We start from the raw sequence: 26,081 nt of genomic DNA on the forward strand, positions 1-26,081 counted from the left end.
TGCTGATGCTATGTTTTGAATTGAAAGTGTGCTGAGGCCTGCTAACCAGGCCCCAGCACCAGTGTTCTTTCCCTAAACCTGTACTTTTGTATCCACAATTGGCACACCCTGGCATCCAGATAAGTCCCTTGTAAATGGTACCCCTGGTACCAAGGGCCCTGATGCCAAGGAAGGTCTCTAAGGGCTGCAGCATGTCTTATGCCACCCTGGAGACCCCTCACTCAGCACAGACACACTGCTTGCCAGCTTGTGTGTGCTGGTGAGAACAAAACGAGTAAGTCGACATGGCACTCCCCTCAGGGTGCCATGCCAGCCTCTCACTGCCTATGCAGGTATAGATAAGTCAGCCCTAAGGCAGGGTGCACTATACCATAGGTGAGGGCACCAGTGCATGAGCACTGTGCCCCTACAGTGTCTAAGCAATACCTTGGACATTGTAAGTGCAGGGTAGCCATAAGAGTATATGGTCTGGGAGTCTGTTTTACACAAACTCCACAGCACCATAATGGCTACACTGAAAACTGGGAAGTTTGGTATCAAACTTCTCAGCACAATAAATGCACACTGATGCCAGTGTACATTTTATTGTAAAATACACCCCAGAGGGCACCTTAGAGGTGCCCCCTGAAACCTTAACCGACTATCTGTGTAGGCTGACTGGTTCCAGCAGCCTGCCACAACCGAGGCATGTTGCTGGCCCCATGGGGAGAGTGCCTTTGTCACTCTGAGGCCAGTAACAAAGCCTGCACTGGGTGGAGATGCTAACTCCTCCCCCAGGCAGGAGCTGTCACACCTGGTGGTGAGCCTCAAAGGCTCACCCCTTTGTGCCAGCACCGCAGGACACTCCAGCTAGTGGAGTTGCCCGCCCCCTCCGGCCACGGCCCCCACTTTTGGCGGCAAGGCCGGAGAAAATAATGAGAATAACAAGGAGGAGTCACTGGCCAGTCAGGACAGCCCCTAAGGTGTCCTGAGCTGAAGTGACTCTAACTTTTAGAAATCCTCCATCTTGCAGATGGAAGATTCCCCAATAGGATTAGGGATGTGACCCCCTCCCCTTGGGAGGAGGCACAAAGAGGGTGTACCCACCCTCAGGGCTAGTAGCCATTGGCTACTAACCCCCCAGACCTAAACACGCCCTTAAATTTAGTATTTAAGGGCTTCCCTGAACCTAAGAATTTAGATTCCTGAAAGTAGAAGAAGACTGCTGAGCTGAAAAACCCCTGCAGAGGAAGAACAGAAGACACCAACTGCCTTGGCCCCAGACTTACCGGCCTGTCTCCTGCCTTCCAAAGAAACCTGCTCCAGCGACGCTTTCCAAGGGACTAGCGACCTCTGAATCCTCTGAGGACTGCCCTGCTTCAAGAAAGACCAGAAACTCCTGAGGACAGCGGCACTGCTCCAAAAGAACTGAAACTTTGTTTCAAGGAGCAGATTTAAAGACCCCTGCAAATCCCCGCAAGAAGCGTGAGACTTGCAACACTGCACCCGGCGACCCCGACTCGACTGGTGGAGAACCAACACCTCAGGGAGGACCCTCCGGCGACTCCGAGACTGTGAGTAACCAAAGTCGTCCCCCCTGACCCCCCACAGCGACGCCTGCAGAGGGAATCCCGAGGCTCCCCCTGACCGCGACTGCCTGAACTCCATTTCCCGACGGCTGGAAAAGACCCTGCACCCGCAGCCCCCAGCACCTAAAGGAACGGAACTCCTGTGCAGGAGTGACCCCCAGGAGGCCCTCTCCCTTGTCCAGCTGGTGGCTACCCCGAGGAGCCCCCCCCTTGCCTGCCTGCAACGCTGAAGAGATCCCTTGATCTCTCATTGAAAACCATGGGAAACCCGACGCGTGTTTGCACACTGCACCCGGCCGCCCCCGCGCTGCTGAGGGTGTACTTTTTTTGCTGACTTGTGTCCCCCCCGGTGCCCTACAAAACCCCCCTGGTCTGCCCTCCGAAGACGCGGGTACTTACCTGCTGGCAGACCGGAACCGGGGCACCCCCTTCTCTCCATTGAAGCCTATGTGTTTTGGGCACCTCTTTGACCTTTGCACCTGACCGGCCCTGTGCTGCTGGTGTGATAACTTTGGGGTTGCTCTGAACCCCCAACGGTGGGCTACCTTGGACCCAAAACTGAAACCTGTAAGTGACTTACTTACCTGTTAAAACTAACATTACTTTACCTCCCCCAGGAACTGTGAAAATTGCACTAAGTGTCCACTTTTAAAACCGCTTATTGTGTTTTATGTAAAAAGTATACATGCTAATGTAATGATTCAAAGTTCCTAAAGTACTTACCTGCAATACCTTTCAAATGAGATATTACATGTAGAATTTGAACCTGTGGTTCTTAAAATAAACTAAGAAAATATATTTTCTATAACAAAACCTATTGGCTGGCTTTGTCTCTGAGTGTGTGTTCCTCATTTATTGCCTGTGTGTATGTACAACAAATGCTTAACACTGCTCCTTTGATAAGCCTACTGCTCGACCACACTACCACAAAATAGAGCATTAGTATTATCTCTTTTTGCCACTATCTTACCTCTAAGGGGAACCCTTGGACTCTGTGCATGCTATTCCTTACTTTGAAATAGCACATACAGAGCCAACTTCCTACATTGTGCATCTGCCAAGCCCTTCCAAGTGGGCGACCGTCTCGGTGCAGTCCTCCTGCGGGTTTACAGGAGAGCATGGGGACACTCCAGGCCAGTCGCACAGGGTCAAGTGTGCATTTTGGTACACCGCCTTCTCCCCTCCCCCACCCAACCTGGGTCATCAGACCAAAGTTTGTGTAGGGGTTGAAGACCCATTGAGCAGCAAGCAAAAGGAGGAGGGCAACTTCCAGGAGTCCGAGGTGCTGCCTCACTTTAGAACTCTACAGTGCACTTGCTATCTGGGCCATCTTTCTGCCCATTTCTCGGGTGCCAGTATCCCCTTAGTAACACAATTCTTGCTGGCATGGACTGGCTGGTACATAGCCTGGCTGGTCAGACGAGCATTGCGCTGACGTGGGTCCTCCCTCAGATGCTCCAGCACTGGCCAGTCCTCATGTAGCTCAAAGGGGTGCAGCAGCTTCCCGCACTCCCATCGGAGAGGCTGCTGCCAGTCGAGCCCCCTTGTTTGCCCCGCACTGTATACATATAGGGGGTTTGGGCCCCAGGGGATCTTCTGGGCCCTTCACTAGAGATGTTTGTAAGGCCGGCTAAGGAAGCGCACTAAGAGAATGTGCACTGGCTCTGGCGTACGGCCCGTCTAGGCTCCAGCAAGTCATTACTGCCAGCGGGCAGGGCGACTGGCTTCCAGAGCAGGGTATATTTTGAGCCTGGCTTGGAGCTCTCTCAAAGAGCGTCCGATGCTGCTGTCATCTTGGTGATGTCCCTTCATACCTCCTCTTAAAACCAGCTCCCAGTCTCATCTGTATTGTCTCCAGGATGTCTCAACAACCATAAGGAGTACCCACAAAATTATATTGGAATTCCAATTCTTAATTCCCTTTTTAGTGCCCTCATTGGCTGTTCTGTAGCCGGATTTAACCATCTCTGTCCACAGTAGTATTGTTTTTTTTTTTTTAACACATCCTTCTCAGGTTGATGGTGTCTGCAAGGTTCTGCTATTATAATTCTATTTTTATTGTGTCGTTAATTAAAACCATTAAAATATCAATGATGTTAAAACAGTGCTAAAACTCAGTGCTAGGTAGAACGCTGGAGTCATGAAAATTAATAAATGTATAGCATGTCAATCATCATTTGATTCCCAAGCAATGGAGGGGTATACAATAGTGAAGAAGGCTTTTGTTCTTAAGTCAGTGCAGCCAGTTTGTTCTGCGTTCTTTATTTTTAATGTTGTAAAACCACATAGGCCAATTACATATCAGCAATGTTGAAAAATTATTTTGAGCAGCAATGCATTTTCGTATCCCCAATCGTCTGAAGTAATTTATTATTATTATTTTATTTTTATTTTTTTTGCCGAGGAAATGGACAGTAGCAAATGACGTGGGCTAAACTTTCTTTGCACTGAGTTTTGTTTTATCTTCGCAATATCAAACCGACCAAAACGGAGTTAGACATAAGCTTTTTGTTCTGTTTCATGGAGGTGCTCTTTACCAAATAAAGTTGCAATATTTCTTTGTTGTATGGGCTTAGTAGCACTCCATAGTGAATATGGGGATTGCCTGGATTTTAAATCGAATTCAAAGGGAAGAGCACACACTTGCTTCTTTAAAATTTCTTTGAAAAGCTGCCACGAGGAATGGATATTCCAAGCCGCTTGCTTGCTTAGGTTATTTAACACTAGCTGAGGCTTAGAAATGTGATTTGCTTATTCGTTCACCTTTCTCAGGTTGGGCCCACAGCAGTGATTTTAGTGAACCTTAATTTGCAATTTTGAATCTGTGCCAAAAGCTATTGGTGCAGGATTCTTGCATTTTTTGCCGTTTTAATAGAGAAGAATTCCAGAAGCGTCTGCGCCTGTGAAGTGGAAGCGGGTAAAGCAAAACTGTGCCTAAATAAGCTCTATTGGATTACATCAAGCTAGGTTATTTGGATGATTGAAACATGAATCTCCTTATGAATTAAGTCTAGAGCCAGAAGCACAATCAGTGGGACAGACAAATCTTTAGACAGCTTTATCATTGCAAGCATTAATGGCTTGAACGTTAGTTTTGCTAGATGATGCTCAAGGCTTCCACTGTCTTGAAACTAGACTCCTAAGTACTTCTAAAGCAGGGTCTTCTTGATGAGCTCTGATTTAGCTTCCAATTTTTAAAAAAATGTGTTTACCAAAGACACATTTGGTTTCTAATAGTTTACACAAGCTGTTGTATCTACAATAATTTGCGAATTACGGTGTATTGAAGGTCTGTGCTAGTTCTAGCCATGATGAAAGTATCCGCATATAGGGGCATGGGCAGTAACATACCACCTAATTTAAGAGGGTAGGCTCTAGAATCAGCTGGGGATGACATATCTGAAATTTATAGATTGAATGACTTGGGGGGCAAGAGCACAGCTGTTTGAGGCTGGTGCATGTATATTTTTGTGGTTAAAGACTTGTTGGAGCCTTCTTTTACTCAGCTCCATGTGTCATTATAAATGCCCTGAATCCCTTAACAATGCTGAATCAATTGCTCAGTCGTTCAACTTGTGCCATAGTCTTTTTTTATCAAACCCCTCAAACGCCGTTTTAAAATAGATAAAACAGGCATCAAGTTTTCATAGATTGTTTTTACGTGATGATTTGCAAGCCAATGTGGTGTTTCCAAACGTGCAGTAGCTTGCAATAAATCTAACCACTGGCAGTCGCTCACTGTAAAATTCCACCTCAGTTTGGACTCCCTATTGGAGGAGGGTCAAGACTGGTTTGCATATGGAACAGTCCAACCGAATAGTTTCAGTGGCTCAGTGAGCACAGGACCCACGTCTGGGCATATCCTTGCCACTTAGGACGGTACATCAAACACACACAAGATGATGGGAGGATTGCTAGCAATAAATCTAACCACTGGCAGTCACTCTGGATAACATTCCAACTCTTCGAGTGATTACCAATCTCTGAGATTGATTCAAACATTCCATTGCTTAATTTGTTGTATACTTTAGTTTGCTGCCCTGAACGGAACAAGTATGCCCAAATGTGGGTCTCGTGCACACAATATCACTGGGATAGGCTGTTTCTGGTAGCGGAGTCCTAACTAGAGCAAAACCGGTCCTGGGTTGCTTGTGTTCCGGTTCAGGGTGGGCCTGTCCTGGCAGTTTGGGCTGGACTCTTGCCGTTAGAGGAAGGTCAAGACTGATTTGCATATGGCTGGGTAAAAACTGAGGTGTTATGGTGTGCAAATGAACAGCAGACTGGGGTGCAGCCCTGAGAGATTCAGTGGCTGAGTCAAGCATTCCATCATCACTTTTTATGTACTTTAGTATAGTATTTCCAACTTTTCTTTTATTGTCAGAATGTAGTACATTACATTTATGTAGTAGCAAAATTTCTTGCGGTCATTGGATTTTTATACAGTAAATAACTATGGCCAACCATCTTTTTTGCGTTTAGCTTCCCACAATGTTTTTTATAGTCTCTACACTGTCTGTTGAATTCTTGAATTTTACATGCATATTAGTAAGACTACAGCATTACATTAGACTTTCTCTTACTCTGGTCTCTAACGGTTCCCTGATGTAAACCACGATCTGCACTCAGTCACCACCCAGCACTCACAAATCTCATCCTACTCCAAATGAATGGCACCTTCAGCCCAATGACCATGAACACCCTCTGCTTTGTGGTCTCTCCAATGCAGCAAATATCTGTTAAAATCAGTTTCTTTAGTCTCACACTAGTTAAAAAAAAAAAAATCAAAAGCGATCTTTTTACCTCATGTCCTTTCCCATTCCCAAAATTGTATACCATTTTGAAAGATGCCCGAAAAGAAGTGCCACATTTGCTCCCAATACACTTCCTTTGTGGCATAAATACCTCTGAAATTTGCATTGGATCCCTTTTCACTCCAGCGTGGTAAGCCTAAATCCCGGCGATCTGTTATAGCGCTGCTACAGAAAACTACAGTAAGTAATAATTTCTATTTACAAAGGAGTATAGATTTTATTGCAGTATATGCATACATTGCCATATGTCTTGATCCAACCTAATTTAGCGTCTAGCTACAGACTACTGTAGCTGTCAGCTGGCAACGCTAATTAGGTACCTATTACCAGAGCAACTGCGAATTATGGATGTTTACTTTGTGAATTCAAGTTGCAGGTGAAGCGCCTACATTCTCTAAGCTTCATGGATGTAAATGCATTGAATAATGGCACCACCCTCTACATATTTAATGTATAATCGTTAAGCCAGAGGTGTTAGTTTTGACATGCTTATTTAATGTTAGTTCTCAGGCATACTTAACAAAAAGCATGAACACACTATTTGAGCTGAACAGCATGCAAATAGTTGCATATTATGAAGTGAGGTTCCACATGGGGGCCCTTCTATGTCCCATTACATGCCAGTACATGTTGGGATCAGTGCCACTGTTGGCTGGGACCTCACTGCTTACCTCATTGGTAATAAAAATTGTTCTTTGTCTGCTACAGCTAAACGTAGGAAATTTTCATCAAAGCCAGTTATTCTTACAGAAGCCCAGAAGCAGCTGATGGTTTGTCAACTACCTCAGGTTCTGCGACTGCACCTTAAGAGATTCAGGTAAGCAGCCTTACACTAAACCTTAACGGTTTTAACAGTCTCCTTCCCTAGGCGGGTGCTTGCCAGAAGGTCTGATCAAAGAAGTGGAATAGACCATTCAAAATGCTGTTTAAATGCAGATAGACTATCCAGTTAGCTACTGTTGGTCATATTCTGAAGAGTGTATATCTTCTCCTTTTGTGTTTAGCGTTTTGCTGATGTTCAGAAAATGTTTTGGCAAATGTGGAAATGTCTTCCTCCAGGTCCTTTCATACTAAGAGTGTGTAGATATTGTTCTGTTAGTTTGCTAGATCACACTAGTTCCTTCTGGGATGTGGGGGGTGTGGACTTATGTGTCACTTAAAGTAAAAGTGCAGGGGTTTATTTTGCTCTGGTATAGCCTGCAATCCATTATTTCAGATGCAAGGAATAACTGCCTCAGCCTATAATTCTTTCTGAAAGGTAATTCAATTAGTACCACTGAGTTAGGTGTAAACACCAAAGGTAATCTGTCTTGCATTGTACCCTACTTAAATAGCTATTTGTTTGATGGCATGTAGATACACATGCTTTGCGTACTCCTTTCAAATGGTGTTGGGCCAGAAGTGTGCGAGTTGTTTTTCCTCGAAGTCTTTCGAGCCACGATGTAGTGACTCCTCCTCTTGGTGATAGTGGGCATGGGCTCCAACTCCATTGTTAAATTGTTTTCTTTCCGTTGTCTGATTTGGTTGTCTGTTTGTGCTCTGGGTCAAGACTGTTTTCTCAGGCTCCTTTCGGTTCACGTTCCACCATTACCAGTATTGTTTTCAAACTCGTAACCCAAAGGGAGGAGGCACAAGGAGGGTGTAGCCACCCTCTGGGACAGTAGCCATTGGGTACTACCCTCCAGCCCTAAACACCCCCCTAAATTCAGTATTTAACGGCGACCCTGAACCCAGGAAATCAGATTCCTGATGACCTGAGGAGGACTGCTGACCTGAAAACCCTGCAGAGAAGAAGGAAGACAACAACTGCTTTGTCCCCAGCCCTAGCGGCCTGTCCCCTGATTCCAAGAACCTGCAACAGCGACGCATCCTGCGGGCCCAGCGAGCTCTGCCGACTCGGAGGACTGCCCTGCAACTCCAAAGGACTAAAACTCCTGTGGACAGCGGCCCTGTCTAAAGCAACAAGAAGAAACCATCTTTAAACAGACTCTCACCTCACTCCAGTAGTGTGAGTCCCCACCACTTGCACCCGAGGCCTGTGTCCAGAGAAACATATTCCTCTGGGAGGACCCCCAGGCAACTCCAACGATGTGTCCACCCTGAGTCAACCTCTCTGCACCCCCACGATGATGCCTGCAGAAGAAATCCAGTGGAGCCCCCGGACCACGACTGCCCGGTAACAAAGAAACCTGATGCCTGGAAGAAGCACTGCACCCGCAGCCCCCAGGCCCGTGAAGAACCAACTACTGGTGCATCAATGACCAGCAGATGGCCCTCACCCTTGCCCAGTCAGTGGCTGACCCGAGAAGCCCCCCTGTGCCCTTCCTGCATCATCAGTGATCCCCCCCCCCATGTCCCTCCATTGATTTCTATACAAAACCCAACTCCTTCTTTGCCCACTGCACCCAGCCACCCCTGTGCTGCTGAGGGTGTATTTTGTGTGCCTGCTTGGGACCCCCCCACCCCGTGCTCTACGAAACCCTCTTGGTCTGCTCCCCTAGGACGCAGGTACTTTACCTGCTTGCAGACTGGAACCAGAGCACCCCTAGTCTCCATAGGTGCGTAGGTTATTTGGCCCCTCTTTGACCTCTGCACCTGACCAGCCCTGTGTTGCTGGTGCTAACCTGTATTTACCTCCCCCAGGAACTGTTGACTTTTGCAGTGTCCACTTTTAAAATAGCTTATTGCCATTTTATGCCAAACTGTGTACATTACTGTTTTGATTCAAAGTTCTATCTATACCTATGCAGAGTACCTTACATTTAATGTACTTACCTGCAATTTGACTTCTGTGGTTCTAAAATAAATTAAGAAAAGAATGGTTTTCTATATAAAAACCTGTTGGCCTGGTGTTAAGTCATTGAGTGTGTCCTAAAAATTCTTAACACTACCCTCTGATAAGCCTAACTGCTCGACCACACTACCACAAATAGAGCATTAGTATTATCTATTATTGCCTCTGTCAAGCCTCTTGGGGAACCCGTGGAGTCTGTGCACACTATCTCTCACTTTGAGATAGTATATACAGAGCCAGCTTCCAACACCTTGCTACTGCTAGAAAGCAAAATGCAATTCCGCCCTGTGGTACCAACTGTCCTGGATCAAGGAAGAAAGGTCTTTAAGGGCCCAGTAACATCCCTGTCCGTAACACCAAGGGCTGAAAAGAAATTTAAGCATTCCTCAAAGGATCCACCGTACATCCGAAGTGCACGGTGCAGGCTGACTCTATTGGGGCAACAGCAAGATAGCTAATAACTCCACAACATCAGGGCCACCTCTGGACAAGGAGAGGAAGAAAATGGATTTGGTGGTCAGTTTGAAAGTGGAGCGTCTGCTACTAAACAGATACACCTGTCAACATTGGGAGGAGATTGCGAAGATTATGAAGCCCCTCCCTGAGCAGTATCGCAAAAGGGCAGAATCCCTCGCAGAGGAGGGAAAAAGTATAGCAAACACCTGTTTAAAATCAGCCCTGGATGCTGCAGATACAGCAAGCAAAGCAGATGATGGCATGGACCACCCTCGGAAAACACACTTTGCTAAGAGTGTCTGGATTTAAAAGCGAGTGCCACGCAGATATTATCAACACCTTGGGTATTCACATGTTGCATTTTGTAGAATACCAATTTCATTTTACTGCACATACATTTCGGTGGCTTTCATTGCGCTGTTGGAGACTTCTTTATTCTGATACCAAGGGGGTAGGTTTCCTTATCCCGAGTCATTGAGGCATTGGCTTTTCTTCATGGCTACTGAAGAGGGGCACAATATAGTTAACCCTATATAAGGAGTGACGGCCACAAGTTTAGTTTGCACGTCATTTCACATGTATGAAGCCATTTCCTTCAAACAAGCAGTGTTTTGTGGTTCCTTCATGAATATTTAAAATAGTTATGGGACCATATACAGAAAAATATTGTTAGGGCTTGAATAGAACAGGTCTTATGTGCAAGAATAACCGAAGTCACTTCTGTGATTTACCGTCAAGTAGTCCTTTATTCTCTGCACTTTCCTTTTTGTGTGGAAAGAGTCTTACAAATAACGGAAGCTATGAAAAAAAGTTTCTTCTGGTTTGCCAGTTTTATATGTTATCACAGTAGGTGATGAGTTCAAAGAATGTATGAACCAAATCGGCCAGAAAAACATTGAAATTAGATAGCCTTGACTGTATTTCTCCTTTCTGATGAATATTTTCCACCGCAGATTGCTCAGTTTGTGAATATTTCCCCAGGTGTCAGACTTCATCTGAAAACACAAAAGCAGTGCAGCTCCACACACATATTCTCCTCGAAGTGATGAGCAGGGCCATGTGTAAACTCTACCCAGGCACGGTGACATTTATTTTTTTCTTTCATTCTGTGCTGTTATATGAGAATCCAGAGCTTCACTCATCTCGGGCTTGACATGTCATTTTATATATTTTTTAAATTAAAGATGGGGGTGGTGCCCTGAGAAATATGTCCCGTCCCAAAATAATTTAAACCTAGTAGGATTCTGGCAAACAAATGTTTGTAACTGATCCCCCTGAGGTATGCCTGACGTGCAGGAAATTAATCTTTAGGCAATACAGAACCTGAGGCGAAAGTCACCAAAACCGCAGAAGACTCCGTGTGCGACTGTTTGAATTAGAAAGTAAGATCCTGTTCCTGTGGCAGCTCCTCAACTTTAGGCTTCTTCTTGCACTTCCCCGAAATCTTTGACAAGGTCTAAGCGGGAATCATCATCTTCCTGCTCACCACTCATCCCATCGATGGTACGAGGGCTTCAGCACGCCACTCAAGCTGCTTGAAGAGACCTTTTTTAAATTTTGGTCACATGCAATTCAAATATCCTGGTTTTTTTGCAACATTGCAGGTCAGAGCCTTTTGGGTGCCCGTTACATACATATTTGGCATGCTTCCAGTTCCTCTGGTGTGCCTTCAGGCTCCAGTGATCTACAGAGGCCTCCAGTCCGTGTTCTGCCAGTGAACTTGCCGTCGGTACCTCTTGAGCCCACTTTCAGTTCAGTGCCAGCCTAGGTGCAGACTTGCTTTCCACTGCCACTTCCTGCACTACTTCCCTTGACATCGACACTAGTGCTGGAAGAGGATCCCCCACCTATGGTGGTTTCTGACCTTGAGCCGGCCTCATCTATGCCTCTACAGTTTTTTTTATCCCGCTGGAGATCAGCTAACAGCCAGCCCTTCTGACTCTGGCAACCCTTTACCATGCCGTGTAGCAGAGCTCATACATTAAACCACCTCTTTGGTTCTGATTCTGTCAATGACCAATGAATGGGGCATATACTTCCTCACAAAGCCCTTACAGATAATCTCTTGTGACCTTGGGAAAAACTACGCTTTTGGTCTCAGGTCAGTAGACCGGTAGCATGCCGCTTCAGAACAGGAATGGGCAACTCTGACTTCCGGACTCCACTCCCTAGATCAGGAAAATTTTATGGGACATGCATCCACCCGCAGAGTAAACTTTTTTTTTTTTTTAAATGATCCCTCCTTACCTCGAATCCAGACACATGGAGGCTTTTGGCAAGCACATGTTTCTTGTGCTTGCCTTGCGTTCTTCGTCAGCTGCCTCCTGGGTTGCTACACTATGCTTTGTGGGTATGATCACATCCTACTGGCATTTCTAGATGACCATGGGTATCTTTGGTCCAAACCTTCCAGGATGATTGGGATATGTGGCAAAATGTGTTATTCGTTCGGCCTGGACACAACCAATAGCTTGGTTCGGGAAGTGGCAATAGTGTGATGGTTCGGCCCCATGCCTGGATGAGGTCCACACGTTTTCTCAGGCAGTGTCCAGGCATCCTATTTTAGATCTCCACCCTCTCAGTGCCTTCATGAAAAAGGACAAATTCAAGATGCTTTGGATGCTGGACACTGGATGGTAACTTTGGACCTGCAGGACAATTATTTCCATATTCCCCTCCTGCAGGCCCATAGACATTCTCTGTGGTTCACAGTGGGTGAAGAAGCCGGTTCCAGTGCCACTGACCGAGAAAGCTCACTTTTGAGAGAATGCTACCCATACCAAAAAAGCACTGGCCTTTAGACCCTAATACCATACATTTAGTGCCATCACTAAGGCAGTGGGTCACCATTCATAGACTCTGGACATGAAATGGATCCCTATGATCCTTATTATGAGTTCATCCCAACTGAGGAAGGAGACAGTCCCTGGCTTGATTATATTTTAGACCCCCAGGATGATAACTTTCGACCTCTTCCCAGTAAAGTCTTCATTGCTGTATGACACAACAATATATTACACAGTCATCCAGAGAGCTGCAGATTACCATAACATGAAGCTGCATGTTGTAGAGGAAGAATTTATGGCAGAGGCACTGTCTACGGTTGCGAGATATGTGCAGTTCCTTCCCATGCTTAATAGCATCTTAATGCACAGCAGAAAACTTCAAGTCCACTCTAAAACAAGGGTGGTAATCCCAAAGGTTGAAAGAAATATAAGGTGGCACTAGAGGACTTCTTCTTTTTTTTTTTTTTTTTTTTTTTTTTTTTTTAAATCTGAGACCACAGCTCAAGTGTCTCCTTGGTAGTTGAGACTGCCAAGAAGTGTCTACGCATAAGGTATTACGATTCCTCTGCCACCAGCCAGAGCTACAAAATAGATGCTGCAGGCAAGAGTGGCTGTAGGAGAAGCAATACTGCTGTGGTTCGCCAAATCTGTACGATAAGTACCACTTGGAGGAAATGGAGCAGCTGGTGAAACATCTTCCAGAAACCTCTGTAGAGACAAGAAATTGCTGCAGGAAGGAAAGTGTTTCCAGCACTCAATATAATATGTACCATGGATGTGGGCAGGGTCTCGCATTTCTGCCCGAAGGAACAGCAACACTTCATAACATCCGTTTTGTTGGGGAAATCTTGTTTGGGCCTCAAATTGTCTGTTTGTAGATAAGGACAAAGATATCTAAGGCTAAAAGGGGCAGGTAAAACACAAACCGTCAGACCTGGTTTATGGGACCTGTAGGCGAAAGGAAGTACCAAGACTCCCAATACTATCTGTGCTGCCCAGTGCCCAGCAACAGCAATGCTTACCTGAGGGACAGCCTTTCAAAGTGCTTTTTTCAGAGGCAGTAGCCAAAGGTAAAGTAGAGATGTTCCAGAAGAAAGTACGCTTTCCAATCATCAACTTGTTCACTATTACCACACAGCACCTGTCAGTGGAAGAATGTTATATCAATCGTCCAACTGGTACGGCTTGGATTTCTATACCAAACCACCAAACCTAGCACCTCATGATCAGCTATCAGTCTGCAAAATGAAAACCTGTTGCAGTAGGAGATGCAGTCACTTGCCAACAATGGTGCAATAGAATCTGTTCCACGCGCTAAAGTAGGATTGTATTTGTTATACTTTTGAATGCTGAAAAAGGCCAATATTAGACCTGATACAGAGCAGCAGCACTAAGCAGTGCCTAGTATACCCTCAATAAGTGGTGTTACCCCCTTCACCAATTGGGATTTACAGTAAGTGCCCCAAAAAAATCACGCCCTTGCCTCCAACGGATACAACCCTTTTTGGGAGCCGTACTGTATCCAGTGAGTCAAAGCCTACTGCCAACCACGAGATTGATGACATTTCAGTGGCTGCTTCCTCTGTATCAGTTGTCTCATCTTCTGATGTTGAACAATCATGAAATTGTTGAGGATGCCCAATTAAAAGAATTGTCTGGCCATATGCCTCACATTTGGGCAGGCAGACTACTCCAGTGTGCCTTGAGGCAACGAGGGGTCGGAGGCGTGAGGAGGGACTCCTTCTTATTCCGCGCCGGCAGCTCCAGCTCGGCCAGATGATCCTTTCTTGGATCCAGACTGGCACTAGTCGTACTCTCAACCCTCCCAGATGCCGGTTCTGATGCAGATGCTCCCAGTGCCGCACCCATTCTGATCACCAGTGTGACACTGAGCCGGAGGTGCATCGCAGGACGCCATTCCTGGCGCATCTGGAGCCATGCCTTGCAGGTCGGATTCATATGGGTTAGGAGTCTGGGAGGAAAGGCAGTTGTTGCTGGACCCTGAAGAATACCAGCCCTATGTAGACCTTAACATGGACTGTTGTGAGGACCTGGGTGAAGCCAGTGGGCTGGATACTTCTTCAGATACTGGTATGCTACCCCCAAACCGCACCCCACACACCCTTCCCACCCCTAACCCCCTCTTGCTACGGAGGAGGGTGCGTCATTCGCAGGAGGCCTGGGCTTTGCTCTCAGGCTGTCGCTGACTGGAGAGACTCTGATGCTGCCGAGACTCATGGCCTCCTGCTTTCCGCTGGCAATGCATGCACACTGGCATATGTGGGCTCTGCAGTGGGACCTGAAGCTCCAAAGGGCACAGAATTATTGAATTCTGTCTGACATGATCAAGATTTCGGAGGGAATTGCAAAATATCTGCAGCGTTGTTTAACAAACCACAGTTGGGTCAGCGGCAGTCTCCTCTCCCTTCCCCAAGCAGATTGCACAGGTGTGACAGATGCGTCACTCGTGGGATGCGGTGGCCATCTGGGATTGGTGGAGAGCAGAGGACTCTGGTGTCCAGCGCCATCTGGACTCCATATCAATCTGTTGAAGCTCTGTGCAACCCGTTCTGCATTTTAAGCTTGTTTTACCCTCCATCAAGAGAAGGCTAGTGTAGTTGTTCACAGACAACACCACCACCACCATATGGTACTGCAACAAATGACTGGGTGTGGGGGGATCGTGGGCCCTTTGCCAAGAGGCCCTGCATCTTTGGACATGGCTGGAAGATCAGGGCATAACGTTTGGTTCAATGACTAGCGGGTTCTCTGAATGCCGGGGCATACTAACTCAAACAAAGATGCCTAGCTCATCACGAATGGCATCTCCACCCTGAGGTGGTGCAAGGTCTCTTTCAGCTGTGGGTAGAACCTTGGTTAGATCTGTTCAGCCAAGAGAACACAGTGTCAGCACTTTACGTGGTGGAGTTCCCAAAGTGGCTTTCGCTTTGAGACGTTCGTCTCGAGTGGAGCATAGGCCTCCTGTACGCCTTTCCGCCCATACGACTCCTGCTCAGGGTCCTCGAGGATCAAGAACTGGGCCCACATCTTCATTGTGGCCTTGGACTGGGCATGGAGAGTCTGGTATCCCGAGCTGCTGACCATGGCCATTGATACTCCAATCAGGCGGACCATTCAGGAGGATTTTCTGTTGCAGCAGCAGGGAAGTGCCTTCCACCCGAACCTGTCCAGTCTCCGCTTTTTCGCATGGAGATTGAGCAGCGACAGTTGACAGCTTTCGACCTTCCTCCCAATGTCTGTGATGTCAACTTGGCAGCCAGGCGTCCCTCCATCAAGATAATATACGCCCTCCATTGGAAAACAAATTGTGGCCTGGTGTGCAGAAAAACGAATCGATCCTCTTTCTTCCCCTCTTTTTCAAGGTCTGCTTTTCATTCTCTCTTGCCCAGCAAGGCTCTTCTCTAGGCACTCTTAAATGCAAGCTCTCTGTGATCTGTTATTTGGCAGTTGCCTGAAAAGCCATCCCTCTTCAAGTCTTATAAGTTGCTAAAAGATCTTGTTCATCTTTGTTCCCCTTCACCATTTATCATGCCTCAGTGGGGCCTTAATCTTGTTTTGATATTTTTGATGTGTGCTCCCGTCGAGCTGCTCCATAATTATCCCCTTAGGCTTCTTACTATTTAAACAGCTTTCCTCATGACACTCGCATCTGCCCAAAGAGTGAGTGAGCTTCAGCCTTTCTCATTCAAGGCTCCTTACCTCACCAGCTATCCTAACAAAGTGGTTCTTCGCAAAAAAGCCTCCTTTCTTCCGAAAGTAGTCACTTCATTTCATGTAGGCCAATCCATCACACTGCCTACTTTTTACACACCTCCACATCCCTGTAAAGAAGAGCGACTCACCGTCTGGACAAAAAATAAAAAAAAGTGGTGTTTTACCTTGATCGAACAAAGAATTTGGGTTAGATGACCAACTCTGTGGGATATGTTGGCGCAACAAAAGGAGAGGCCGTGCGAAAGCAGATCTTCTCCACAGATGGAACTTAATCTGCATTAATATCTGCTACATACTGGCCTTAAAAGCAACCCCTTGTAGGCTTGCAAGCTCATTCCGCCAGAGCTAAAGTTGCACGCAGAGTTTCGGTCCTGGAACAAGCAATGTAGGCCTGGTAGCACATGTTCACAAAACACTACTGCCGGGACAGTCTGGTCTGTAGGGATAGGCACTTTGCTCTTTCAGTCCTGCAGGAATTCCTTGTCTGAAATTGGCTTGTAGTCTCACCTCCAGGTATGGTATTGCTTAGGGATCTATTCTGAGGTAAGGAATCTGTGGCTAGAGGTCTCTATCAAATGAACAAGTCACCTGGCACCTTACCTGGTTTATCGAGCCGCAGATTCTTTACCAACTCACCCGTTCTTCCTGCTCTGCGAATGGATTTCTAGGGATAGGGCCATTTCTTTCAGGGCCCTAGTTTTCCACACCAGTGGTTAGTGTTCTTCATGGCTCTGCGCTTCCAGCATGGTAAGTAGTGAAAAGAAACTGATGTCTGCGCATCTAGATGGCACATAGGTGCCATGGAGCCATGATGATGCATTCTGTGCCAAACGAGGCCACGTACCAGCGTGCAGGAGTCCTGCATAGAAGAAAAAAAACTTCTGGATCCAGGCTGACCCCAGGGAAAATTCTAAGGCATGGAATCTGCAGCTAGATATAGTCTCTACCAGATGAGGGGTTTACCTTTGGTAACCCCTTATTCATTATCTCAGTTCTTTTCTAATTGAGAATGGTGAGAATTGCCTTCTTCACAGTAGGCATTGAGCTAAAATGTTTTAATCATTAAAGTTGTTAGGGCCACTACTTTTCTCAGTATTGCAATTTTTGGAAGGGAAAACTTTTGATTGCACTCTTACATTATAATATAAAAGTGAAAATTTATTACTAGTTATTCTTTCTTTACAAGGTGGTCTGGCCGCAATCACCGTGAGAAAATTGGAGTGCATGTCAGCTTTGATCAGATGCTAAATATGGAGCCGTACTGCTGCAGAGAATCAACAAAAACCCTCATTCCAGAATGCTTCATATATGACCTATCAGCAGTTGTGATGCACCATGGGAAAGGATTTGGGTCTGGACATTACACTGCATTTTGCTACAATCCGGAAGGAGGTCAGTATGTTTCCTGAAAACTGATTCGTCGTCCTCCTCTTTCTGATTAACAGTAGCGACAAAACAAATGCCTTCTTTTATATATCTTCCAGAAATGTAATTTCTTGTGTATGTTGTCAAATACAGTGGGTACTGGTTAACAAATAACAGATTCTCCCTTAGGTGATCTCCACTGATATCTGTAAGCACTAAACAGCATCACTTGTGTATCAGATCCTAGAGCAAACTTCACAAAATGTTCAATTTGTACACTTTTTTTCTTTTAGAGAAAGCCAAATTAAAATTAAAAAAAAAGAAAAATCTTACCAGCCTATTACAGGCTATAATAACCAAACATTACCTATTTTCTGTAAGTAAAGAAAAATCAATTGAAAATTAGCCAGTAATTAATTGAAGATTGGAAGTGGCCTTGTTGCTCCTTCTTGAACATAGGGCTGTGGAAGACAAAATATGGAATCCCAGAGGGATAAAAGTTTCACTACCTCCAACTGTTTTGAAATGTCTGGGGCTTTGTTTGATAGGAATCTCGCCGCCTAGTGCAGTCATATGCCTTCTAGCTCCTGAAAAGGATTCTGTCCAACCCCGCAGTAAAATAAGCATTCTCAGCAATTGGTGTCGTTAGGGACAGGAAAGTGCCATTTTGTTAGACGATCTAGATTTCAAGGTTACTTTAGACACAGGCGAAATTTATACATTTCCCCAATGCTATTTTTCTTTCAAGACTGAAATCACCTCTCCCAGTGGGTGTGCCGTTAAATTCTGATCTATGAAGCTCCGCATTTTGTTGGTGCTCACCAAGCCTTTCTGTAATATAAGTCTGGTACCCCAGGCCACTTTGCTTAGAGTGTAGCATGTATGCTTGGGTAGGCACCTCCGACCCCAAGAAAAACGTATTGCATAACTCGTGCAGCTGTGTGATTTCCTGTTTAACCAGTGGAAGAGGCAAGTCTCGAAACATTTAGAGAATTTAAATAGTGCCATTTTGGGTGAATATGTTCCAGAGCCACAATAAGCATGGATCCTCCAAGAGCTCAGAAGGCCCTTGATCTCCTCTTGTAGGATTTGGACATTGCCTTTGACACATTTTGTATAGGTTTGGAGTCGAGTGGATAGCTAGATCTGTTAACTTGGTAGTGTCCATTTAAGAGGTCTCTGTTTGTTTTAGCCAAGGATTTTCCACCTGATAGTATGAACCCCTCCAATAAACTTAAATTAATTTGAATGCTTGCAAGAGCTTGTGTTCTCTTTTTTTTTTTTTTTCTTTTTTTTTTTTTTCTTTCTAAAAGCGGGGTTAGTTCCCACTGAGACTGTCTAGGCGTGGTAAGTGATAGTAATATGGCCTCTGTGGACTCCACTTTCTTGAAATTATCATGATGGCAGTCCAGACCAGTATTCCAGATATAGTGCAAAGAGCATCTGCTAGAGACTTCTAGTTGTTACAGATTCCTTACCTTAGGATTTCTCCCAGGTGTCAGACTGGATCCGGAGATTATTCTTCAAGCAATACCCTTGCATGTCGGTAGATGACGTCGATTGACTCTGTGGTTGTCGTTGGCGTTGTAGTCGCTGGGATGACGTCGGGAGTAGTACATAGATGCCGCCTCAGTGCAGTGACATCAGTTCTTTTCTTTCCACGCGACGTGCTGATCCTGAGAGAGCTACCATGGTCTCTTTTGGACTGAATTCGACCGTTTTGTTAAGTTTTCTAGTGAGCTTTTGGTAAGCTCGAGGATGTCTCTGAAGACCAGTTTCAAGTTGTGTGAGGACTGTCACCACATGATTTTTGTTTGTGGTGTCTTGAGCGCGACCACAAACTGAAGTTGTGCTCAGAGTGCCTTATGGCGGCCCGGCGCTTGACTCCTCGTAGGTCACGGTCTTGATCGCGAGGAAGGTCTCAAGACTGTTCGCGGAGCCATCACCACTTGTTGTCCTCAAAATCTTCGGGTGCACGTAAGAAGTCGTCTTCGAAGAGGTCTCATCGCTCTCTGACTTCGCTCTCTGACTTCACCCCGTTGCTCGGCTCACGTGACGTGGGAGGAGCATCAACGCTCAAGGCATCCGTCCTCGGAGCCTGCGTCTGGGTCTGCTCTGCGCTTCCTCGAGTTTCCAGGAGCTGGAGCGACCCTGCCCAACTTAAGGAATTCTATGAGGCCATGCACCTCATCTTTGTGCGGACTGACCCCAATACAGCACCTTCAGGCCCCAGATCTATCTATAGTGATAGATGCATCACTTCTGGGTTTGGGCGGCCACATGGGAGGGGCAGAGATCAGAGGCTTCTGTCTCCCACGGAGTCTGGACTCCACATCAACCGTTTGGAACTCTGGCCGATCTGACTTGCATTGAAAGCATTCCTTCCCTCTCAAAGGGAAAGTGGTGCAGGTGTTCACTGACAACACCACCGCCATGTGTTATTTCAATAAACAGGACAGAGTGGGGCTGTTGAACCTTTGTCAAGAGGCTCTTCGCTTCTGGACATGGCTTGAACGGCAGAGCATTTTCCTGGTGGTTTAACATCTGGCGGGCTCTCTGAGCGACAGAGCAGACTAACTCAGCCTTCGATGCATAGTCAATCACGAATGACGTCTCCATCCGGAGGTGACGAAAGGTCTCTTTCTGCAATGGGGAGAGCCATGGTTAGACCTGTTTGCCTTCGCAGAGGACGTGCAATGGCAGATGTTTTGCACATTGGAGTTTCCAAGGTGGCACTCGCTCGAGGACGCTTTTCGTCACAAGTGGAACACGGGCATCCTGTAAGCCTTCCTGCCAATACCACTTCTGCCCAGAGTTCTGAAGATCAGGCAAGACTGGGCCCAAGTAATCTTTGTAGCTGCGGACTGGGCTCGAAGAGTCTGGTATCTCGAGCTCTTGATCCTCTGATCAGACTGCCCCTTCGGGAGGATTTTCTGTTGCAGTAGCAGGGGACGGTTATCCACCCGAACCTGCCCAGTTTCCACCTCCTTGCGTGGAGATTGAGCGGCGAAAGTTGACTACTTTTAACCTTCCACATGAAGTCTTCGTCATCTTGGCAGCCAGGTGTCCCTCCACCAAAACGGTATACGCCTGTCGTTGGAAGAAATTTGTGCCATGATGTATCAACAAATCTGTTCATCCCCTCCCTACACCTCCTCTGAGGTTCTCTTCTTTATCCTGTCTCTTCTCTTGCCCAGCAGGGCTCTACTCTGGGCACTCCCAAGGGATACTGGTCTGCCATCTCTGCCTTCTTTAGGCTACCAGACCAACCTTCTCTTTTAAATCTCCCATTGTTGGGAGGTTTCGTAAAGGCCTCACTCATATGTTTCCTCCTGTTCCATTCATTATGCCCCAGTGGGATTTAAACTTGGTCCTCACATACCTCATGTGCGCCCCTTTTGAGCCGCTCCACAATTGTCCTTTACGGCTCTTAACACTTAAAACAGCTTTCTTGGTTGCCATCACCTCTGCTTGCAGAGTGAGTGAGCTTCAGGCTCTTTCTTCGAAGCCACCATTCCTAGCAGTGCATCCTGACAAAGTGGTGCTTCGTACTAGGGCTTCCTTTCTTCCCAAAGTGGTAATGCCTTTTCACATAGGCCAATCTATCGCCTTGCCTGTTTTTTTTAGACGCCCCCACAACCCTCACATGAGGTGGAAAGACTCCACTATCTGGATCCAAAAAGAGCATTGACGTTCTATCTAGATCGTACCAAAGATTTCCAGGTGGACAATAAATTATTTGTGGGATATGTGGGGGCGAAGAAAGAGAAGGTGGTGCAGAAGACCATCTCAAGATGGGTGGTCCTCTGCATCAAGATGTGCTACGCTTTGGCAAAAAAAGCAACCCCCCTGAGGGTTTGTGCGCTCGTTCTGCCAGAGCAACTGCTGCTACCACAGCATTAGCACGCAGATTTCCAGTCCTGGGTATGTCAGGCTGCAACATGGGCGTCCTTGCATACTTTCACCAAGCACTAATGCTGGGACAGTCCGATCTGCAGTGACGGCTATTTTGGCCGTTGGGTCCTGCAGGATTTTTTGGTGTGATCTTAGTTCGCAGCCCACCGGAGATGGTATTGCTCGGGTATCTATTCAAAGGTAAGGAACCTGCAACTAGAAGTCACTATCAGATGTACAAGTTACTTACCTTCGGTAACAATATATCTGGTAGAGAAATATTCTAGTTGCAGATTCCTTACCGAACCGCGCATCCTCCCCGCACTCCGAACTGATTTCTAGGGTCAGGCACTTACCTTCTAAGGGCCCTAGTTTTGGCGCATCATTCTGTGTTCTTCATGGCTCCGCGCTACTGACGTGGAAAGTCGTGAAAAGAAACTGACGTCCGCGCGCCAGGGTGATGACTATATACGACTGCGATGTCATCACGGTGACCACGACGCCCGTGGAGTCGACTGACCCCATCTAACAGCGCGCAGGGGTACTGCTCAAAGAAAAAATCTCCGGATCCAGTCTGACACCTGGGTAAATTTTAAAGGTAAGGAATCTGCAACTAGAATATATGTCTAATAGATATATTGTTACCGAAGGTAAGTAACTTGTGCCTCAGCTCCCTGAGAAGACATTCAAGTTTGGCTTCTCATGCATTGTGAGCAGCATGCTTCTTGAATAAGCTCCCCTTAACTACTGCCCTTAGTGCATCTGACACCACCCTCTAATTCAGTTCCCTTGTGTTTAGTGTGGGGGTATTCATGTATGGTTTAGTGAATTTTGTGCACGGCCACAGGGTCTTAAAAAAAAGGGGTGGGGGGGGGAACCATTTAAGCGCCAGGTACTACTCGTCTTTTTGTCCTCTGCCTCAGGCTAGTCGAGCATCAGTTTATCACGCTGTGGTCTAACAGTTTTGACTCCTTGTTATATGTCTTGAATTAGGCTTGTCTGCCTTTGGCCAAATAAGATATGGGTCCTGCGTGCATATGTTTGGTGTGCTGCTAAAAAGGGAGCAGGAGTGTGGAATTTACTAAAATATCCACTTGTCCATTGGACTGGTTTCTTCTTAAATCTACATCCCCTGTTAAAAAAAAAAAAAAAAAAAAAAAAAAAAAAAAAAGAATCTACTTGCCCCTTTGGTGCCATGCAGTGTGACGACAAATTATGGCAGCAATCTCATATAAGAGCTCTGATAATAGCTTCTCTGATTATGCTAGGGCTTCTAATATAGTAAAGCTTGAATAATTGCAATTTCAATCCCTACTATAGCAATTTCCTTATTTTGCTATCTTTAGCAGATCTACATACTGGGGCTGGAGGAAGCAGTAAGCAATAGTTCCAGTGCTGGAATGCCATTGATTCTGCAAACCTACTAACTTGACTGTTTTAAAGATTTTCACCAGCTCTTCTCTAATATTTAGGGTGGGGGGGCGGGGGAAGTGGTTGGAGAAAAAAAAGTGATCTTGTAAACGCTCAATAGATTTTCACATGAGCAAATCTATACATTTATGTTTGCTTGTGCTAAAACATAGTTGACAAGTATTTTCTAGGGGTAGGATTACCTAGTTAACTTCTGTAAGTTCTTGTGAATTCATGAAAACCACTTATTTAAAGGCATATACCATGGGTGCTCTTTTGTGACTAAGAATTGGGTCCCTAATTAGGTCTGGCATCAACAGACATTTTTTTTTTTAATTAAACTTCGAATTGCTTTCTCTGTCGGCTGGCTTTTACTGTGAGTGATCACATTTTTCTCTTCCACAAGGAACATATTGGCACACAAAGTAGTTTTGTTCAGTGCCAGGACCTACTACCACCATGCCCCCCCCCTCTGCAAAGAAAGAACATGGAGGGACCCCACCCTCCAGACTCCCTCAGGGCAGGTGCAGTGCTGAGGGGGCCCCCTGGAGGGGGACTGCTGGCCTTTTACTCCAATGTGTGCTTTTTGTAACCAAAAAACCTTTTTTTTTTTTTTGCCAATGTTTATTACAATGATGAGGGCCTGGCAGCTCCCACAGCAATAGTGTTATAAAAGTCACGTCAGCACGTCAGAACAAGACTGCATTGACAAAACCAAAAGACCCACAAAAAATGTCGGCTCGGTTGGCTTTGCCAATGCTTGTTTATTTTCATGCTTCCGATAATCTTGTTGAAAATGGTTACACTGATTTTTCCATTTGAAATATTTTTGGGCAATACCATCATGCATCAACTCATTTTACTAAATGACTCTTCAAAGAAATAGCTCCTAAAATTTCATAGTAGCAAAAACATTTTTTTCCTACTTGCATTGTTTTCTAAGCATTTTTTTTTTTTAAAAGCAAGGAATCATCACTTGCTTACAAGCTTCTGCAAACATTTGCATCTAATCAGAGAGCATCCTGGGAGCATCGAACGTATCCTCGTATAACAATACCTATTCTTCCACCAGTATTAGCCAACTGCCCTCTGTCTGCACTGCCTGAAATTTGTTTGGCTAGAAGGAGAATAGCTTCAGCTTTGAGTGGAAGCTGATGCATGATATTGAGTACGAAATCCCTTGATCGTAGATCACTGGCAACAAGTTCATGTGTGAGTACACTTTCCCTTACTTTCTGCAGTCTTTTCTCTGACAGTTTTTGATATCCCCCTGTAGCTTATTTTGTAGCTTTTTTCCATGCCCCTCGTGTATTCGTCATTACTGCATTTTATGTGGAGGAAGAGGTTGAACAGGACTTCTTTGTGTGCTCGCCCACGGAGAGGTGATCTGGAACAGCTGACCCCCATCTGTACTGTAATGCTTTGGCCCTCTGCTGTTCAATGACAGGACAAAATGATCATCACTTTGCCAATAAAATGGGTGATAAATCTTGGAACTGTTATATTGATACTCTTTTGAAGAAAATGCCCCCCGTGCTTGTCATGATGGCTTCTTTCTCCTAGAAAAAGTGGACTCTAGTGAGAACATTCCGTGGTTCCCCTTTTACATCTTTCCTTTAGTCTGTTATATGGGTTCTATCCAATCTGATTGCTTACAGGCTTGATAATTCGGGAATGTTTTCAAATGAATTTTGGAGATATTTTGCCAGGATGCTGTTAAGAGATGCTATTCCGTGGTGGCCAATGTTATTCCGTCTCAAAGTCCTCACTTTTTTCTTTTCTTTCTTTGTTCGAGAATGACCTTGTTCGTCAAGGGTAATTTTCTGTTGTTGCATGTGTTTGTAGTCTTCTTCTTGATTGTGTAATCTTTTTTTCCCCCCTTCATCCACGTGTCCTCCGAGGTCTGTTATTGCACATCTCAACTGATGCAGGTCTTCCTGGAGATCAGTCTTGCCTGCCATTATATTGTCTTTGACCCACAGAGTCTCCTACAAGAAGTTGTCTTTGGTGGCCCCTTGGTGCTAGCTATCCTGAGTATGCCCATCTTCTTCAGTGGTTTCACCTGAGGTCCTTTCCTTGTCTGTGTTCCTACCTTGTTGCTTAGTTTGAGTCGTCATTTCTTTTATGGATGCTTCTTGACCCGTACCCCCTATTTCCTCCTGCCATGGCTGAGATCGGGTCCTTCCAATGAGCATGCTGCAGTCTCTACACAGGCCAGAGGGATGCCTCTCTGGCTGTTGGTGTCTTGCTCTGTAAGGGGCTAATCCTAACATCACGTTGTCCTTGCACTCTTTATCGAGGTTGGCACTAATGGCATAGATATTATGTTTGAGATGTCTGCACACTTGATCCTCATTGGTTTATTAGATGTGAGGGGGCACACACTGGCCCAAACTGCCTTTCTGTTTTTGTATTCTGTCCGGAGGGTTTTCCCTTCTGGGGTTTCAAGCTCTCAGGTCGTCCAGGGCTGGTGACCACTGCAGTGGTTGGTTCTCCAGGTCTTGCGCAGGTGCTTCCTCTCATTTAGTGCTGAAACTTCCCTGGGTAGCCAAAGTATTCTGCTCAGATAACTGGCAGGAATGGGGTGGTTGTCATTGAGACAATGCCTGCCTGGATGTAAGGGGTGTTTACATCCCCAGAGGGCAGCATCACAGTGCTGTTGTTCAAGACTGTTGACTTGCGGGTGGCACAGCAAGACCCAGGTCTGCCTTTGACCCAGGGATTCAAAGTAGGCGATTGCCAATAGTTCCAGTTAGCCCAGCCCTCTTTTCGTCCTTTTGCCTCACTTTGCCCCATTTCTCTGGATCAATTGGGCGAACTTCATGCGTGTTGCAACAAAGCATTGTCTGCCTCACCCAGGGCAGGGTGATGTGTGGCTGGGAAGGAGAGGGGCTTTCCTCTGTCGGTCCTTATGAGCCTCCGAGTCTGATATTGGTGCAGGGCTCCCCAAACCAAGCAGGGTTGGGCGCAGCTGACGGGGAGATACCTATACGCCATTTCTAGTATCAGGAAGGCAAGCCCCTCTGTGTTAACACTCCTCTCTCAGGCCTGTTGCATATCATTCCAACTTTGGCATTCCTCAATCCTTTGAGAAGAGAGCTGTCTTGCTGCTTATTTGACCCCAGCCCCACCTCCTAGCCGCTGGGTGCTACGCCCTCTCCCAAGCTGCAGGCAGGGCTGGCCTTTGGGCAAAAGGCGCCTAGTTCGGTACTCTTTTTAGCGCAACCCCGAAACCTGATCCCCCTCACTTCCACCTTCCAAA

At 46.1% G+C, this 26,081-nt stretch overlaps 1 protein-coding gene across 3 annotated transcripts in view; it reads left to right on the top strand.

The window, feature by feature from the left end:
* The window catches only part of USP44 (ubiquitin specific peptidase 44), a 181,501-nt gene that overhangs the window by 78,917 nt on the left and 76,503 nt on the right, over window positions 1–26,081 (top strand). Inside the window, exons 4-5 of one of the 3 annotated variants that reach the window (XM_069229093.1) lie at window positions 7,130–7,196; window positions 17,337–17,542. The exons of 1 other annotated variant lie outside the window; for it this stretch is intronic. In XM_069229093.1, coding sequence (XP_069085194.1) covers window positions 7,130–7,196; window positions 17,337–17,542 — 273 coding nt within the window. Of the gene's footprint in view, window positions 1–7,087; window positions 7,197–17,336; window positions 17,543–26,081 lie in introns of all 3 variants that reach the window. One more of the 3 variants, XM_069229092.1, reaches the window with a different exon arrangement.

The sequence above is a fragment of the Pleurodeles waltl genome, chromosome 4_1 (assembly GCF_031143425.1).
Source record: "Pleurodeles waltl isolate 20211129_DDA chromosome 4_1, aPleWal1.hap1.20221129, whole genome shotgun sequence".
NCBI classification, from domain to species: domain Eukaryota; kingdom Metazoa; phylum Chordata; class Amphibia; order Caudata; family Salamandridae; genus Pleurodeles; species Pleurodeles waltl.